This window comes from Montipora foliosa, chromosome 10 (genome assembly GCF_036669935.1).
Source record: "Montipora foliosa isolate CH-2021 chromosome 10, ASM3666993v2, whole genome shotgun sequence".
In the NCBI taxonomy this organism is placed as follows: domain Eukaryota; kingdom Metazoa; phylum Cnidaria; class Anthozoa; order Scleractinia; family Acroporidae; genus Montipora; species Montipora foliosa.
In genome coordinates this window covers 21993297-22010796 of record NC_090878.1, presented here as the reverse complement: position 1 = coordinate 22010796, position 17500 = coordinate 21993297, and the positions used below count along the sequence as shown (strand labels likewise).

Here is a 17500-nt window from a genome sequence, read left to right as displayed (position 1 = left end):
ACTGTGTAGTTCTTGTCATGACTACATCAGTGATTCACTCTCAGCAGTACCATCTCACTCAGACGACGAATGAGGAGACTTGGGGCTCAGTTAGCAGCTACACTACAGTGACCTTACACGACGTATATGTCAATTTCATAAGATAGCGTCTAAAAGATAGCCTGCGTCACAGACAGACAAAACCGCCGGTATCAGGGTTTCGTGACGCATCCAGCTGCAACGCAGGTCGGGATTTCGTGACGCATCCGGCTGCAACGCAGGCTACAAAAAGGTACCAAAAGAACACTTCGGTCTTTCCGGCAGATCACAATTCAGGAGATGTTTATCGTCTTGTGGAGAATTTTAATTTTGCAACTTCTGTTCTACTGGGTGTCGACATTCTTCTACAGTTATGATAAAAGGATTTCAATTTCGACTGATGGCATTATTCGTGAAAAGCTACTATTAAATTCACAGGCACGACATGCATCTTCACGCAATGCTTACTTTCAAGTAATGGATCATACGACAAGGACATATTTTGTGTGTGGCTTATTGAATCTAATTCCTTGCAAGCGGACGTTGGTAAGATTCACATAACTGCTTTGAAATTCTTAGTACCCGTCGGTGAAGTCATTCTTACATGAATTGTCAGAGTACGAGGCAGTTATAAATGTCAGTAATTAAATTGTTTCACCGCAGTCACAAATGACAACCTTGCCATGACTTTGTTATTTGGAGCCACATCCCGTTGCCATATCTCCCTTTTTTGCCAAATTCCTCTTTCCCTTGTTCTTCATGCTGGTTGTTAATTTTCTAAAATCATTAAAATCCAAGAAATGAACTTTTCTAATTTGAGGTCAAACGTTTGAAACAGCACTGGAGATCGAATTCTTCTTTCATTAATTTTTGTTCGCCGCTTTCGCCAACTTTTATGGGCCCCCTTCACTGCTTTTTGTTTTTTTTCCTCGTTGGCGATTGTGGCAAAATTGTCATTTTCGCCATATTTGCCAAATTCGCCATTATTTTCTTTTTTTTGCCATTTTTGTTGTTGTGTGCATTTCTGGACATATCACTTTGGGGGCTCTTGAACCGACGACAACATGCCTCAAAAACGACAGTTAAATTAGGCGGCCAAAGACGGTGGAAGAACAAGAGAAAAAAGACTTGGATGACTGCATTGCAAAGGTTACCAGGACCACAACAAGGTGGTCGTTTAAGGTTTTCTCCGAGTGGCAGATATCAAGGAACAGCGAAGAAAGTAGTCATGAAATGCATATGTTAATAAACATGAGGCATTACATAATGTCACTCGTGGTATTATATAATTCTTCATTTTGCATTCCATTGTTCGTCTATTTACCCCGCTATTTTGAAATCCTTGGGGCCACGTTGAAATCCCTCACCAGGCTTTCAGGTTTGTTGGGTGAATTACCAGGTACACGTATAACAACTTACTCACGTGTCTTGAGAAATTCATCCGATTAGTAAAAACGACTATTGAATATGGATGAGTATTTCAAAGCATACACAAGCCATTTTTGGCCGTTAGGTCAGTACGATGTGCAATATGTGATTATCCTATGACAGTCTAAATTCATCAGTGTGTACGGTGAGCAACTTTATGATAGCTTTCCTTTCAATAGGTTTATCGCATATACTAAGGGTGCGTTTAAGTGACTGTATTCTGGAATAAGAATACATGGAATAGAAGTAAGAAAGTCTTCCTTTTTACGGAAATTCACATTAAAATTGTCAAACAGCTGCTGAAATGCTATTTTAAACATATCTTTATTATTTTTGCTGCTTCAAAACGCCAGAAATGTTTTGTCTCGAACCGACTGTCATATAACTCGTTTTCGAGGCCTGTAGATGCCCTCTTACTTACGAATTTTTCTCGCATGGGGCACCTGTGTATGGAATGTTCTTATCCAATTTCTGCCTGAGCATACCGAAATGTACATGTAGATTCATTTTAACCATTATGTCTTTTTTTATCAGTATATGATCGACCCCCACTGGAAATCTCGTTAATTATAATTGCCTTACGACCTAACATACTGCTTATTACTTTTCGAGTTTCTCTTATGTTGTCGCTATTTTCTTGGATGTCGTATTTTTTTATAATTTTGATATTAACCTTCTTTCTGGTATTTCTCAGACAGAGTATAATTTCTAAAGTCAGTCTAACTCACTCTTTGCTTTGACAAGTCTACATGTACGTAGCTTGTTGTTCTTTATTCGCGAGTAAATAGGCCATTTCCGAGTTCATGTCTGCCTCCTCTTCAAAGCGAGTCTAAGTGCGAAGTTTTTGTGATGGTAATTAGTTCTACTTTACATATGAATGAAACCTAATTTTCATAACAAAAACTTCGCACTGAGACTCGCCTTGAAGAGGAGGTAGACATGAACTCGGAAATGGCCTATTTGATTGTTGGAGGGAAATAATTGTTCGAGAATTCACCAAAAAGGTTGATTTTGTTTTCCCCTGTGGTCCACATTGAAAACCTGTTGTCAATGAAACGTTTCCAGTGGGCAACCTCGTTCCCAGGGTCTCTCATCTTAACGCCTGGGGCGAGCGAGGAGAGACCCTGGTAGGGTCTGGTCACGTGTCTGCCAGAATCTGGGAGATGACAATTTATCCAATGAAGGGAGGGGCGGCTTAGTAAGAATTTTGTCTATACTGAGACTACTACGGGATGAGCTGCTGCTCCACGTTCATAGTTGATTTTGTCGAGGAATAAGAAGGAAGAAGATGAAATATAACCGAATTTCGATATCCAGTGGGTAACACGGCGACAACATCACGGCCATGGTAAATTGCCTGGAGGCAGATAACTTGTTTAACTTTTAGATTAACGTTACAATAAATACTATGCGAAATTGCAGCCTGAAGGCTACTGTAAACCATCGCGGGTAATGGCGGAGTCGCAGCGCGAAGCTATTAGCCTCTCTTTGAATTCGACAGAGCTCAACGCGACAAATTCCTTGTTTAGAAAGGACCCCTCCCTAGTGTTTTCAAGTGTCAAGGAAGCACGTGACCAGACCCTACCAGGGTCTCTCCTCGCTGGAGAGACCCTGGGAACGAGGTTGTCCAGTGGGCAGGTTAGCGGGAGTATGAACCCTTATATATTTCAGCTCTAGGATAAAAAAAATTAAATTTGGAAAGATCAAGTTACGGTTAGTTGAGCAAAGGAAAGGAAGCCTAAAATATCTAGGCTTGAATGGGATTTGAACCCATGGCCATGCGATTTCACTGCACTTGCTCAAGCAACTGAGTTATCAATCCAACTGGGAGCTGGTCATTATTATTTTGCCATTTTAGTTTCCATTGCAATGCTGTGAGTGTGCGCGTGTGGAGTTACTATTACTGGTAAAAGAAAAAACACCGGAATACAATGCATCTATTGTACGTTTTATTTTCACGTTTTGGAAATACTTTTTTTTGAGAGTTGAAAGTTAATTTAGTTTGGCTTTGACACTACAAAGTTCATTATTTCACTCCTTTGTTCATTCTGTTTGGAGTTGATCTTGGAGGAAGATCTGCTGGCAGCTGAGTGAATTCTCTTTAAGTTGGTTTTCTAGTGGAACTTGATCAGCATCGGTCTTATTTCTTTTACCTGTTTATTTTTCTTAGGCGGCCTCTCACGTTTTTGTTTCGTCGTTTTGCTGAGGGAGAGGGTGATAACACAAATGGACGGCATGATTTTAGAGTCCATTTAAGGACAGTGCCTACAGTTGTCATTGACCATACGTTCTGCACATTTCGAAATACTCGGAGTTCCCAGCGGTGGTGCTTACTAATACAATGAATATTTTTGAGTGCTTTAAAACTACGAGGAGAAAGCAGAACTCAGGAAGTGCTCTTGGTATGCAAAAGGCAAATTAAGGATAACCATCCATTGTTTGGAGCTTCAATTTGGAAAAGAGCACTATACATTGCTTTGTATTTTACAGCTATTGTTGATTAATTAACTTTGAAAAATGTGTGGTTACTCCCAATTTTCTTTTTGGATTTCAATAACACTTGTAAAGGTTTTCTTCTCCCGCACATTCATAAACTCGGAAAAAATACCTTTGAAGTAGTGGGCACTGTCCTTAAAAAAGCCATGGTTTCTGATATTGAGACAGTTGACATTAAACTTTTCAATTTGAAAGTAAACATTAACACCGTGAATTTGTCTTACCAAACAAAGGCATCTGTTTTCAGCTTATATTGAGGCTACTGTCATCATCTGTATCATCGTCACCATAATTGTCAGCATAAATTCTTATTTCTTTTGCAGGTCTTTTATGGAAATACTGGGCGAAATGACATTGTCAAGCATAATCTTGAGGAGGTTATCATAGCGAGCTTCATCCGCTTTCAGCCAACTGACTTTTCTGGTCATAAGGCGATGAGAGTTGAGCTGTATGGAATACTTAGATCTCTAGGTAACTGATGAACTTATTTTCTATGCATTTTAACAACTCCATCTTATCATTTAGAAAAGACAAAAGTAGAAGAAAAGTAATGAACTCTATTTGAACTCTTTCTTCATATATGTTCCGGAAAAGTGTTTAACAGCCCGCTGTTAGTATTGTAAGTCGAGTTACGTACTTATCAAGAGAGAATTAAATTGGTACATTTGAATAAAGTAATGGTGTTTCTAGACTTGTGCAGTTTTGTTCTGTATTCACTAATACCTTTTTCTCAATGCCAGTTCCTGTTAAAGCACCTGTTCTTGTCAATGTGACTGCACAGTCGTCGACTAGTGTCGCTGTCTTTTGGGAGCTGTCAAAACGTTACTACAACGAAAGAAACTTGATATCCTTTAAACTTCTATACCAAAAGGAAGGCTCCAACCTATTTGAAATACAAACTATCAAAGATGCAGCTTGGGTTGATACAAAAAACGTTTCAATTATCAGTGGTTGGTTGGTTTTCTCCACGGTTGTCACGGGGCTTGAAAAGTTCACAGAATATGAATTTAAAGTGTGCGTCTTCAGTTCGGTGGGGTGTGGACAAAAGAGTTCCTTGAGGATTGCAAGGACATGGGAAGATGGTAAGGGACTCTATCAGTTTTTCAGGCTTAGTATAGTCAATTGGGGGCATTGTCATTGTTGTTGTTATTGTTATTTTATTTGTTTAAGCAGGTTGAAGTTTTGGCAGCTATTCAGCTGATGTGGACCTGCTATACCCACCCACCCAGATACACACCGAGGACAGCCAGAAAACCGGGAACTTCATCCCCTACTCTTCTCGAATAGTGTGTGGGTTCTTTAACGTCCCACAGGGAACTAATGAACACGGAAGTTGTTTGTGAGACGGGACCTCAGGCTTATCGTCCTTATCCGAGAAGACTTGAAAGTCTAACCATTTTAGGGATGTAATTACAAAGGCAACACTTTCTCCTCAGTTATTTAGAGAGCCTGAGTGTTGGTCCTGCCAGAGTCGAACTCACGACCTCTGGCATGGCAGCCCGGCCATGTCTATGGCCATAGACACAGCTGACCCTTTCTTATAGATTTTCTATCTCCAATTGTTCCATGTGGTCTTGGAGAAAGTAGTCAAATGCAGTTGAAAGAAATTGACATATTTGCAAATGTGGATTGCCATGGTGTTTTTACTTATTGATTGATTTATTCATTTATTTAAGATTCTTTTTTGTTCCTGATAAGCCATCATTCTTCATTTAAAATGTCACTTCCTTCATCAAATTAATCTCCTTTATTGGAAAGAAAGGAAGAAAGTTGCTTTTCAATTAAGAATGGTTGAATCACATTTCACTCCATGGGCAAGGTTCATTTCTGATTTCTTGTCTTTGCTGCATTTAAAATCTTTCAGTCCCATCAAAAGCTCCTAGCAATTTTACAGTGACTGCTAACACATCTACGGCTATCATAGCGTCCTGGCAGCTTCCTTCCCCCGACTCCAGACATGGAACCATTAGAGGATTTAAGATATTCATCAGGAAAGAAGGCTCCGATATTAACAGACTAGAAAACATTTCTGTTTCCAACGTCACGATGTACTCAAAAAATGTCACCGGATTGGCTAAATTTACACGATATGGATTTCATGTGTTGGCTTTTACCTCCGCTGGTGATGGAATAAACAGTTCTGTTGAATTCGCAAGAACAAAGGAAGATAGTAAGTGATATTGTTCGATTTAACTTTTGTTAAAACAAGGCTCCCTTTAAGTTAGGTAAGTCAGCCTGTCACCCATTTAAATTAATGTATAGGTAAAGAACGAAAGTCTTTGTTTTAAGGCTGCAGATTATATCGTCTTTATTTTTTTTCGTGGCTTATTACATTACATTACATGTGCACCTGTTTCATGTACTTGTATGTACCACTGGAATGTTCCAGTCATCACTTTTCCCCTAAACTTTTGGGTACAAAAGAAAACCATTTTATGGAAAGTATGAACCTATATATATTTGAACTGCAGAATAGAATAAAATGAAATTAGGAAAGATCATTACGGTTAGTTGAGCAATGAAAAGGAAGCCTAAAAAATCCAGGCTTGAATGGGATTCAAACCCATGACCATGCGATTGCACTGCACTTGTTCTACCAACTGAGCTATCAAGCCAGCTGGGAGCTGGTCACTTGTAACTAGAAGCCTGAAACAAACCCTCCATGCTCAGTGAACTGGATTCGAACCCATGACCCTAATATTAAGCTACACTTGCTGTATTAACTGAGCTATCAAGCTAACTGGGAGCTGGTCATTTGCAAGTTCAAGTTTATCCTGTCCGTGATGATTTTCTGGAAAGATCATCCCAGTTAGTTGAGCAACCCATTCTCCACCTCTGAATTAACAATTATCGTTGATTCCACATTTGCTCCGAATTTACTTTTTAGATTAATTTAGATAACTGAAAGCTTGATATAGACTATGGGAGATGGTCATATATTTTTTAAAAGACAACCCAAGTATATGGTCATACAACTGTAGGACTCAAACCTTGCAATGTTGATTAATTTAACCCGTCACCTAACCACTTGACCACCACACCTCTAGCTGCCCAGGGATAATATTTTAAACACTATTTGATAATGCTGTATTATCGCGCCCAAAAAACAATGTTAAACACTGCAAACGGTCGGTTACCAAACTTCACGACAAAGCTAAACGTTTGAAAATCAAAGTTTACGCCTTATTAATCTAGTGTACGCCCAATTACTCTTCACCAATGATATTCTATGGGAGACAAGAAAACAAAACAAAACAAAAAAACATGAAAGGCTCGATTTTCCCAAAATTTGTATTTTAGCATTTTAACACAAGTGTGGTTTTTTTTTTTTTTCCCCAACATTTCGTTGCGTGCAAGTTTAAATGCCACCTACTTTATGCATCACGGTGCTCACTGTTAAGCAATGACTTCAGTCAATGTCTTTTCCCTTTCCTTACAAAGACCATTGTAGTTAAGATATCAAGATGGTTATGAAACTCTACATGTTTCTTTGTTTTCTCTCTTGTTTTCTGTTTTGGCCCTGACCATGCCCAAACCACACCCTTCTTCTAACAGACAACCAATCAGAAGTTTTGATTAATTTATTCAAAACTCTAACATGAACCGAGGACAAAATATGGTACATGGTCACGGTCAGGTTAACCTGAAGTGGGACAGCACTGTACTCACTTTTCAAGTTTTCAGGGTTTCATAACCAGTCCATGAATATGAACTGTAAAAAAGCAGGCCCTGCTAGTAGCAAGTCAAGTGACTGAAGAGAGGAAAGTTTTCAAAACCTCTTAGATTTCGGGAGCTACGTGACCACCCGTTGTCACTGAAAAATATTTTGTTTCAAAAGTGCACTTTAAGCTGGCTAAGAAGTATAAACCTCTGTTTTAAAACAGCGACTTCTCTCAGTCTCAAGGGACGTCCTTTCATCTATTACTTTTCACTGAATTCACATGGCACCAGATTGCCAACACACACAAGCAAGATAACTGTATGACCCTATTAAAGCTCCGTATCTTTCCACGTCTAAACTATTTCTGTATAATACAACATACATGTACAGCTGTAGAATCTATTTTTAGTAATTCTGAACAATGACTATATGTACCACAGACTAGAATCGGTTCTTAAGTGCTTTACGTGACTTGATTATAACGCAGCTACATGTACATGTAGGTAATGCGACTTAATGAACAGCGATCACTTAATGTTTTTTCTTCATTAATTTAAAGTTCCTTCAAATGCTCCCAGTGGATTTATTGTGACCGCAAGCAGTTCTACAAGTATCACAGCATCTTGGCAGCTACCACCTGCTGACTCCAGAAATGGAATCATTACAGGATTCAAGTTGTTTTATAGACAGAAACACTCTGATAACCAACCTAAACTTCTTAACATTTCCAGTGCTTCCATTCGAGCAGAAACTGTCAGGGAGTTGATGAAATTTACAGAATATGAATTTCAATTGTTGGCCTACACCTCGGTTGGCGATGGAACGAATAGTTCTGTTCAATTCGCAACAACAATGGAAGATGGTAAGTGGTGTCATTAATTGATGAGTTTTTGTGAGTTCTCTCTTCAGTCAGTGCCTCCACCATTTAGTACCCCAAATCTTGTCCACTTTTGCACAGCAAAATTAAACTTAATTTGATTAGCGATGCAGTGCTTAGCTGTGGTCAATCGATTGACTAGCAAGTGGTTGATTGGATGATTTACCACTTGATTAAGATGCTTTTGCTGCTTGATGCTGTGAAAGCCATTGATCCTCAGCACATAATTGCACGGAATGATGCATTATTTATAGTGTTGATTTATCTCAGTCTGTCCTTTATCTCGTAAATTATTTTGCTATGTTCCAGCTCCATCAAAACCTCCCAGTGGATTTATAGTGAATGTGAGCACTTCTTCAAGTGTCACAGCATCTTGGCAGCTACCACCCGCAGACTCCAGAAATGGAATAATCACAGGATTTAAGTTGTTTATTAAGAGGAAAGAGTCAGGTGACAAACCAGATGTTCAATTAATCGATGTTTCCCAAAATTCAGTTTACACAAAGACTGTTACTGGATTGCAAGAATCTACAGAATATGAATTCCAGGTGTTAGCCTACACTTCTGCTGGTGATGGACCAAAGAGTTTTGTTCAGTCAGTAAAAATGAAGGAAGCTGGTAGGTGTTACATAACTTTTAGGGGTGGCGAATGGTAAATGCGAGACTGCGCGAGACGGCGAGATCATCGTTTTTCTTTGCGAGCCCGAGACCTTTTGACTTTTTAGATTGCGAGATTGAGACTTCAAAGTGTTCAGTCTGAGTGCAAGCGTGAGACGTTTAGACTCTTTAAAACTCGAGCGCAGATTTGGTTGAGAGCTATGAGAATGAGCAAGAATGAGCTTGTACAAAAGTCTTAGAAAGGAGCCTTTTGTTGTAAACCCTTGTACGAGACATCAGATCTGAAAATCTCTCAACAGTCTATAAACCCTATTATTTTCCTGGCCATAACCTAATTTCCGGTCAGGAGGTTGCGCTTGGTCGTTTCCCTTTGATTTTTTTCACTGACGCACTGTCACTTACAACTCCAGTTGTCTGGAAGTGGTCAAAGAGAATGCTCCTGTGTACGAACTCAGTTGAGGTGGAAACGTTCATGCATTAAAACCGTGTAGGAAACCGAAATGCGGAAAAAGGCTTCTTCTCATCGGAAGCGAAAGCACGAATCACGTAAGTACTCTATAAATGTTTGTATTTATAAATGTGCCGACAATTCGCTATTAGTCTATCAGTGAAGCTTCAATCCCGGCCTCGGGTTTCTTGATTCCCCTTTTAGCCATTTTGGCCAGCTTCTGTGTACTAGCTGGAACTGGAAATTCGACTATAACACTACGTTATGATATCCTAGAACTCAGACAATTTAGAAGTTAGGATTGACTTTTTCTCGGAAATTGAAAGTTCCTTTAATGAATATCAAGTGACGAAAAGATGCCATTAAAAAAAAACCAAAGGAACCGGGACTTCGAGATTATAAGCCTTGCAAAAAATCGAGACTCCGAGACACCTTCGTATAAAAAACGAGACTGCGAGACGCACAAAACCGCTTAAGAAACGAAACTGTGAGACCCGTGAAATTCGATGAAAATTTTGCGAGACCCAGAGTTTTCGAAGGACCATTCACCACCCCTACTTTTCGAAAGATCAACTCAGGGCAACAACCTACAGTTAATTTTTTTGCGTTTTTTCTTCCATGTTTTTCTTTTTCTTACAATAGTATACCGGTAGTAATTTATAACGGTAGTTGACTGAGTGGAGTGTAATTTGGTCTGACCCAGAGTTTTCGAAGGACCATTCGCCACCCCTACTTTTCGAAAGATCAACTCAGGGCAACAACCTAGAGTTATTTTTTTGCGTTTTTTCTTCCATGTTTTTCTTTTTCTTACAATAGTATACCGGTAGTAATTTATAACGGTAATTGACTGAGTGGAGTGTAAGTTGGTCTGAAATAATATTAGACTTTTGAAAAACAAATAAAATATTATTTCAGTCCAAAATTACACAAGACAGGAAGTTGAATTACCACTTTTATTACATCCATTTAGAAGTCGCTCAAATACAGGATGTCAGTCAGTACAAATAGTTTATTGATCCAGTTGCTGGTTCATAAAAAAGCCGAACCAGAAACACCTTTACGTATCATTTGCTATGCAAAACAAACATTTTAGGCCTCGTTTCAAAAGATCAGTCAAGCATAACAATGGAAAAATATGTTTCATTGAAGGAAATTCAAGTCAGATAAAAGACATGAGCTTCGCTAAACATTGGCTTTCTTTATACCTCATTTTCTTGCAATTTGATTGGTTACTTTAAACAAGCCTTGAAATCTGATTAGTTGTTTTGTTTTAATGTTCCTTTCTCGTTGGCTGGGGAAAAGGTGCGATTTAGAGCAAACAAAGTGGAATTCATGCATAAATCGCACTGCTGAGAGCAAGGATTACCAGCGATAATACAAAATGAAACTGTATTGCTGTTTCTTTCACATCATTTATGTCTCATTGAAATCTGAACTGTAGAGTCTTCATGTTTATTAGGGGCAAAAAAAGGCCAACAATATAGGCTAGGTAGTTCTAGACTAGGGAAAATGTTCCATAAAAAAAACGTTGCATTAAATTTCAAAGGCATAAATGCATATAGATTCGATACTTTTAGTGTGGAACGATTTTATTTACATGATTGTATCTCTTTCTTTTATCTCTTGACTTGGCTATGCTCCAGCTCCATCAAAGCCTCCCAGTGGATTTAGGGTGGATACAAGCACTTCTACAAGTGTCACAGCATCTTGGCGGCTGCCACCCAAAGACTCCAGAAATGGAATAATCCGAGGATTTAAGTTGTTTATTAATAGGAAATGTGACAAACCAGATGTTCAATTTGTGAATGTTTCCAACGCTTCACTTTACACAAAGATTGTAACTGGATTGCAAGGATCCACAGGATATGACTTGCAGGTGTTGGCCTACACTTCTGCTGGTGATGGACCACAGAGTTCTGTTGAGTTTGTAAAAACAAAGCGATCTGGTAAGTGATTGTTTTTGGTATAAAGCATCAAGGATTATGTTACAGTTGGGCTGTCTTGAAATCTTTGTACCATTCAGAGAAAGCATGTGGTTACAAACTAAAAATCTATTGCACACGTACTGAGGTCCTCCTGTGGATTGTGTAGCAGTGAGATACTGGACAATAATATTATAGAAATGAAACATGAAAACAGACCTGAACACTCTGAGTTAAGTATGTCTGTGGTATTTTCCATCTTGCAAAAATATACCAGTGTTACATTTTAGCAATGGGAATTGCATTACTATGTCTTTCAAGAAGATGCAATTATCCTGAGGTCAATCATACTTTTTAGGACAGTTTGTGGACTATTTAAAACAAACAATGACAACACGTGATATGACCTGAAAGTGCTTCTATGATCAAGTTTTTACCCCTCGAATTTTTGGGTTTGTCGCAGAATACCAGGAAAGAATTTAACATTAAAAACGCTTTTTACTGTTTGGAAATATCTGTATTGGTTCCCGAACTATATAAGTTTAAAAATGTGTAAAATATGCAAAGGACCAGACTGATGACGTCATTTACTCAACCCAATATAATATCAAGGATACAAAAAAGCAGAGACCATTGGAACTTGGTGGGCTAATAGTTCTGCACGTAACACACCTACAACCATAAAGAAATTGGTTCCCATGGCAACTTTCCAGTCCCCTTCAACCCGATTAAACCTAACATTTTTATAGGCACCATTGGCAGATATCAAAATAGACTGCCAATGGTCAGGGAGGTCTGGAACCCATAAATATTCTTGCTCTTTGGTCATTTCAACTTAATCAAAAACATAAAACAAACAGCGGCTACAAACATATTTATCATTATTTTAAAATGCGCTTTATCATTATGTTTGTAATGTTTGTAGTTATAAAATGCGCCTTATTACTGGGTTGCCAGTATGGCAAACCCAATCGGAATCTGCGTTTCATTTGTTGGTTTTATTATTTTTTTTCCGTGTCGGTAAAAGTCGTGCCTGTCACTCCCCTGCTAATTGAGATATTTGTTCTGCGCGTATTTTCTTAGGATTGAGAGGGTAGTGGGAAATGCGTAAATTTCTCTGATGGACACAGTAGAATGATTAACTTAACCGTCAATGGCGTCCAAAATCATGTAACGCGAATGGCGTTTTAGTGGATCTTTAAACAAAATATACCCTTATGGAGCTCAATAATGGAAAGTCAATTGGATACTAAACAAGACAGGCGCTTTAAAAAAAATCTGGAATCTTAAAAGAGACGAGTAATGGACTTCAACAACAATCTGTCGCCCGTCGAGCCGTAATCAAAGTGAGCTGTAGTTCTAATATTGTACAAGTGTTGTGCTTTCTACAAAACTGAAATCAAATGGAAAATTCACTTATGACTTATGGGTTTAACAAAGACAGAGACTTGGATCTGTGGTTGTGTGGTCTGGCTTATTTGTTTGTACTCAATTCTGCACAGTATTCTCGCAACAATTGGAAATTTCACTAATTCTTGTTAGTCAAAAATTATTTGAAAGAAAGCTTGTTGCCCATTTTTGCTTGATAATTCAAGTAACGGGTTTTTCTTCAGTAAAGGGTTTGATGCTGAGCACTAGTGGGAAATTTATTTAGTTGCATTTTTTTGCACCAAGTGTAATTTGATGCGATTGAGTTTCTTGTCTTCACGCACGTAATGAAATAGGAAGGGTTGTTTGCCTCTTAGCAAATATGTTGTTTGTTTCAAACAATATTTCGCTGTAGGTGGCCTTTATGAATTCATCATGTTGTGTAATATGCGAGCTAAACTGGATAGTTTTTATGGGCATAGTAAAGCATTTTCGTGTCAAAATAAGGTAAGCGTTTTTCTGTTGTGTTAAAGGCCCACCTTCAACCGACAGGCTTTTCGACCGTTTCTTTTTGTTATGGAAATATGGCATTGCTTATCACAGCGATCTGATTGGATAAATTTCAGCTTTGGCTGGATTTTCATCTATGAAAATTGTTCTACGGCACGCAAAGCCTGTCGGTTGAAGGTGGGCCTTTAACTTAATTAAATATAAATATACCATGTGGTGTAAACTTGATTTCCACTCTCAAAATTACCTCCAGAACCTACTTTTTGCGTAGAATAAGCTTTTAAAATGATGTTCTTGTCTTCTGCGGTGATACTTGACGATTCGGGAACATTTTGTGAAAAAATATTTATAACGGGTCACACGTGCAACTTGACCGCCCTTCTCCTTTATGCATAACATCCACTTCGCCTGTTGACAACCCATTGAAAAAAACTCGTAAAATATTCGCGTCCCGGCCGATTTGAAAGGATGATTGCTAACGAATATAGAAAGATTTTCACAATAACTAAAATTTCCTGTGTTAAGCATTAGAATTCAATGAAGAGGTAAATGCGACTAAATTTGTTGCGTGCGTTGCTTTTTTTGTGATTTGAGTGTTGTGCAAATTTTGACAGATAATATTAAATTAAGAAAAATATCTACGGATATATCGTTCAAAAATCTTTATTTTTAGCGGTTATTTGAACATAAAAGGTGCAACGCTTGACGAGAAATAATATTTTTGCTAGTACAATGTATTTGAAGGAAGAAAAATTTCGCGTGCCTTGAAATGTGATAAGCGAGGAGACAGGAATTATATTTCTCTTACAAATGATTTTGTCATTGTAGTGTAAGATAAAATTTATTTGGGAAGCCAACAATATTCCTTTAACTTCCTGGTTAATACAGTTTATTGCTACGACTTGCTAGTGCGAAGATTGTTTACACGAAACTCACTCTTTCTGCGAACTTTGAGTGTCATGAATTTACATCATTTGCGTGACAATGTATCCCTTTACTCTAACCCAAAAACATTCAGATAATAACAAACTTCTTATTTACTTAACCATTTCTACTGCTTTTGTTCTTGGCAGCATTGTGATTTGCGATAATTTGCAAGTCTGTTTTTGTATCTCATAGATGCTTAGATTTTCAATTACATGGCCACTCAACCTCTCGATTGTGTAAATAGTTCACCCAGAAGTCAAAATAGATACGTTTCTCAGGAACCCGACAAAGAAGGCTTCCTGACCCGACAGATGAAATCTAAATATTCCGTTAAATATTACAACAAAATTAAAAAACCAACGACGGAAGTTTCTTGGCTAAAAAGTATGTTGTTTAAACGACAAACGATTAACATTCTTTCCCGTGGTTCATTCAGTTGGCACAAGGTTATCACGTGTCCTTTATGGTTGCCTAGCACGTGATCAATTTCTTCCATTTGACAAAACATTCCTCTTATTTATAAAAGTTAGAGACTGCAGAAATTTTCGTGTTTTTAAGATCGATTGTCATTAATCTTTCGACGAAAATTCGATTCAGAGTTGTTTATAAAAACTATGATATTTTTTTTCTGCAGCTGTCTTTTGGCTTGTCTTTTTCTGGTGCAAACGCAAAGCCAAACAATGTTTTGTCCTGGTATAAGATTAGACTAACAAGAAAAGGAATTATGAAGCGGAAACAACACCTTCAGTCCTTTCTTAGTGTGTGCAACAAACGTTTGCTTAGTGCAACTGCAAGACATGCTGGAAAACCTCCGTCAGAGCAATTTGCAGCTAGTTTTTTTGCAGACTGTTTATTTAAAGAAGAAACGAGTGAATTTTACTCAAGAGCAGGTTTTGTTATCTTTAAACTGAATTTATTACCAAAACTTAAGAAACTAAAAGACCTCAAAATGGGACATGACATTACAAAATAATTAAACGAGTGAACGTGTGGGCTGAAGGGCCTCTGCTGGCGCGACATGTGGGTAACCCCTCAAATGGTCTTAAACACGCCCCACTCGAAAAAATTAACTGGAACGCTGCAGCTCAACACCACCCAATTCAGTGCTTTCTGTTTTTGTGTAACACGTACCACAGGCAACCCAGTGTAAGCTTTTTTGAGCTTCTAGTTATTATGTTTGTACTGTAGCTGCTGTTTGATTTATGTTTTTGATTAGTCTGGGACCCAGTATGTTGCCATGGTAACAAAATTGGTATGCTCATATTGTGAAGCACATCTACTGGAATCTTACTGCAAAGAATCAAGAGATATCGTCCTTCATCATATTTTATGAAAATTCAGTTGAATTTAGGATGTCATCACATGACATTTGCATATTTTAAAAACTTGAATATCTCTGGGACAAAAAGGCATATTTGAAAATGGTAAACAACATTCGTCTTCTCGTACAGACTACATGTTTATGTCCTAAAATGGCTTAGTTAGGAGAGATGCAAATTTCGTCATAGGACGGTGCCTACTATTGTTATTGCACATGCGTTCTGCGCATCTCTAGATACTCGGGTTTCTTATCGATGATGCTTAGTAATGCAGGATATTTTTGTGCAGTTTAAAACTATCCGGGGAAACTAGATCTTAGTAAGTACTCTTGGTATCCAATAAGAAAATTGTGGGTAATGATGCATTTTTGAGAGGTGATTAAGCTTCATATTGAGAAATAACGTCATAAATTGCTTTGTATTTTGAATAAAGCTTTTTACAAATACTATTCATCGATTTTCTTTCAAAAATGCGTTGTTATCCCCAATTTTCTTTTTGCATTTCAATAACACTTGTTAAGATCTACGTTTACTGCATGATCGTAAACCAGGGCAAAAATACCTTTGAATTAGTAGCCACCGTCCTTAATTGCCTGAGTGATTGTGACAAAGTAAAAATGATGATGATAATGATGATGACAATTTTTATTGAGCCCATATTGCATTGACTTAGTGCTTGACCTTAGCAGTGGTAAGTCACGGGACTGGTAACACTGATTGAATTAAAATTTGTGATTTGCAATGTTCAAAAAGGTATGTTTTTCTTCACTTTTTCTTATCCCTGTAACACAAGTAATAACTCTTAGAATTAATGAAAAGGAATCATTTATTTCTTTTGCTCATTTATTTTAAGTTCCCTCAAGTGCTCCCAGTGGATTTATGGTGACTGCAAGCACTTCTACAAGTGTCACAGCATCTTGGCGGCTGCCACCCAAAGACTCCAGAAATGGAATAATCCGAGGATTTAAGTTGTTTATTAATAAGAAAGGGTCAGGTGACAAGCCAGATGTTCAATTTATCGATGTTTCCAAAGCTCCACTTTACAAAAAGACTGTTACTGGATTGCAAGGATCCACAGAATATGAATTGCAGGTGTTGGCCTACACTTCTGCTGGTGATGGACCACCGAGTTCTGTTCAGGTTGTAAAAACAAAGGAAGCTGGTAAGAGTTACATAATTTTTCGAAGGATTGACGTAGGGCGAGGACCTAGAGTTAATTTTTTGCGTTTTTTTGTTCAATGATTTTTCTTTTTCTTCCAAAAGTATACCCGTACGGTAGTAATTTATAATGGTAATTGACTGGGTGGAGTGCAATTCGGTCTGAAATTAGACTTGTGAAATATTTGCTTTAAAATCACAAGACAGTATGATTTCAATTCAAAATTGCAGACGACACAAAGTTCAATTACCACTTTGTTACATCCATTTCAAATCGCACACATTTAGACGTCCTGTGTCAAAAGCACAATAAGGTGTAACGAAGGAAAAATATGTTCCATTTAAAGGAAATTGAAGTCAGATCAAAAACAGTCGAAACATGAACTTCGCCACACAATGGCTTTCTTTGTATCTCATTTTCTTGCAATTTGATTTGTTACTTTAAACAAACAAGTCTGATTAGTTGTTTTGTTTTAGTGTTCCTTTCTCATTGGCTGGGGTAAAGGTGCTATTTGGAGCAAACAAAGTGTCATTCGTGAATACATCGCACTGCTGATAGCAAGGATTATCAGCAATAATACAAAATGAAGCTGTAATGCTGTTTCTTTCATATCAGTTTTGTCCATGGCGAGCATTCTTGGTTTTTCCGTTGGCGGTGTATCTTTGCTTGGCTTTCTACTTCTTATTGGTTTTTCTTGCCATAAAAAGAGAAGGAAGAAGCGTCCTGCAAAGTGGTATGTTTTTTTTTCT

General features: G+C 37.9%; 1 protein-coding gene across 1 annotated transcript in view; it reads left to right on the top strand.

Annotated features, from left to right (window-relative positions):
• The window catches only part of LOC137973807 (uncharacterized), a 176094-nt gene that overhangs the window by 121782 nt on the left and 36812 nt on the right, over positions 1-17500 (top strand). The window contains exons 6-13 of the mRNA XM_068820692.1: positions 4266-4413; positions 4683-5024; positions 5807-6112; positions 8163-8465; positions 8790-9098; positions 11190-11492; positions 16446-16754; positions 17367-17484. Of these exons, the coding sequence (XP_068676793.1) occupies positions 4266-4413; positions 4683-5024; positions 5807-6112; positions 8163-8465; positions 8790-9098; positions 11190-11492; positions 16446-16754; positions 17367-17484 (2138 nt within the window). The remainder of the gene's footprint in view (positions 1-4265; positions 4414-4682; positions 5025-5806; positions 6113-8162; positions 8466-8789; positions 9099-11189; positions 11493-16445; positions 16755-17366; positions 17485-17500) is intronic.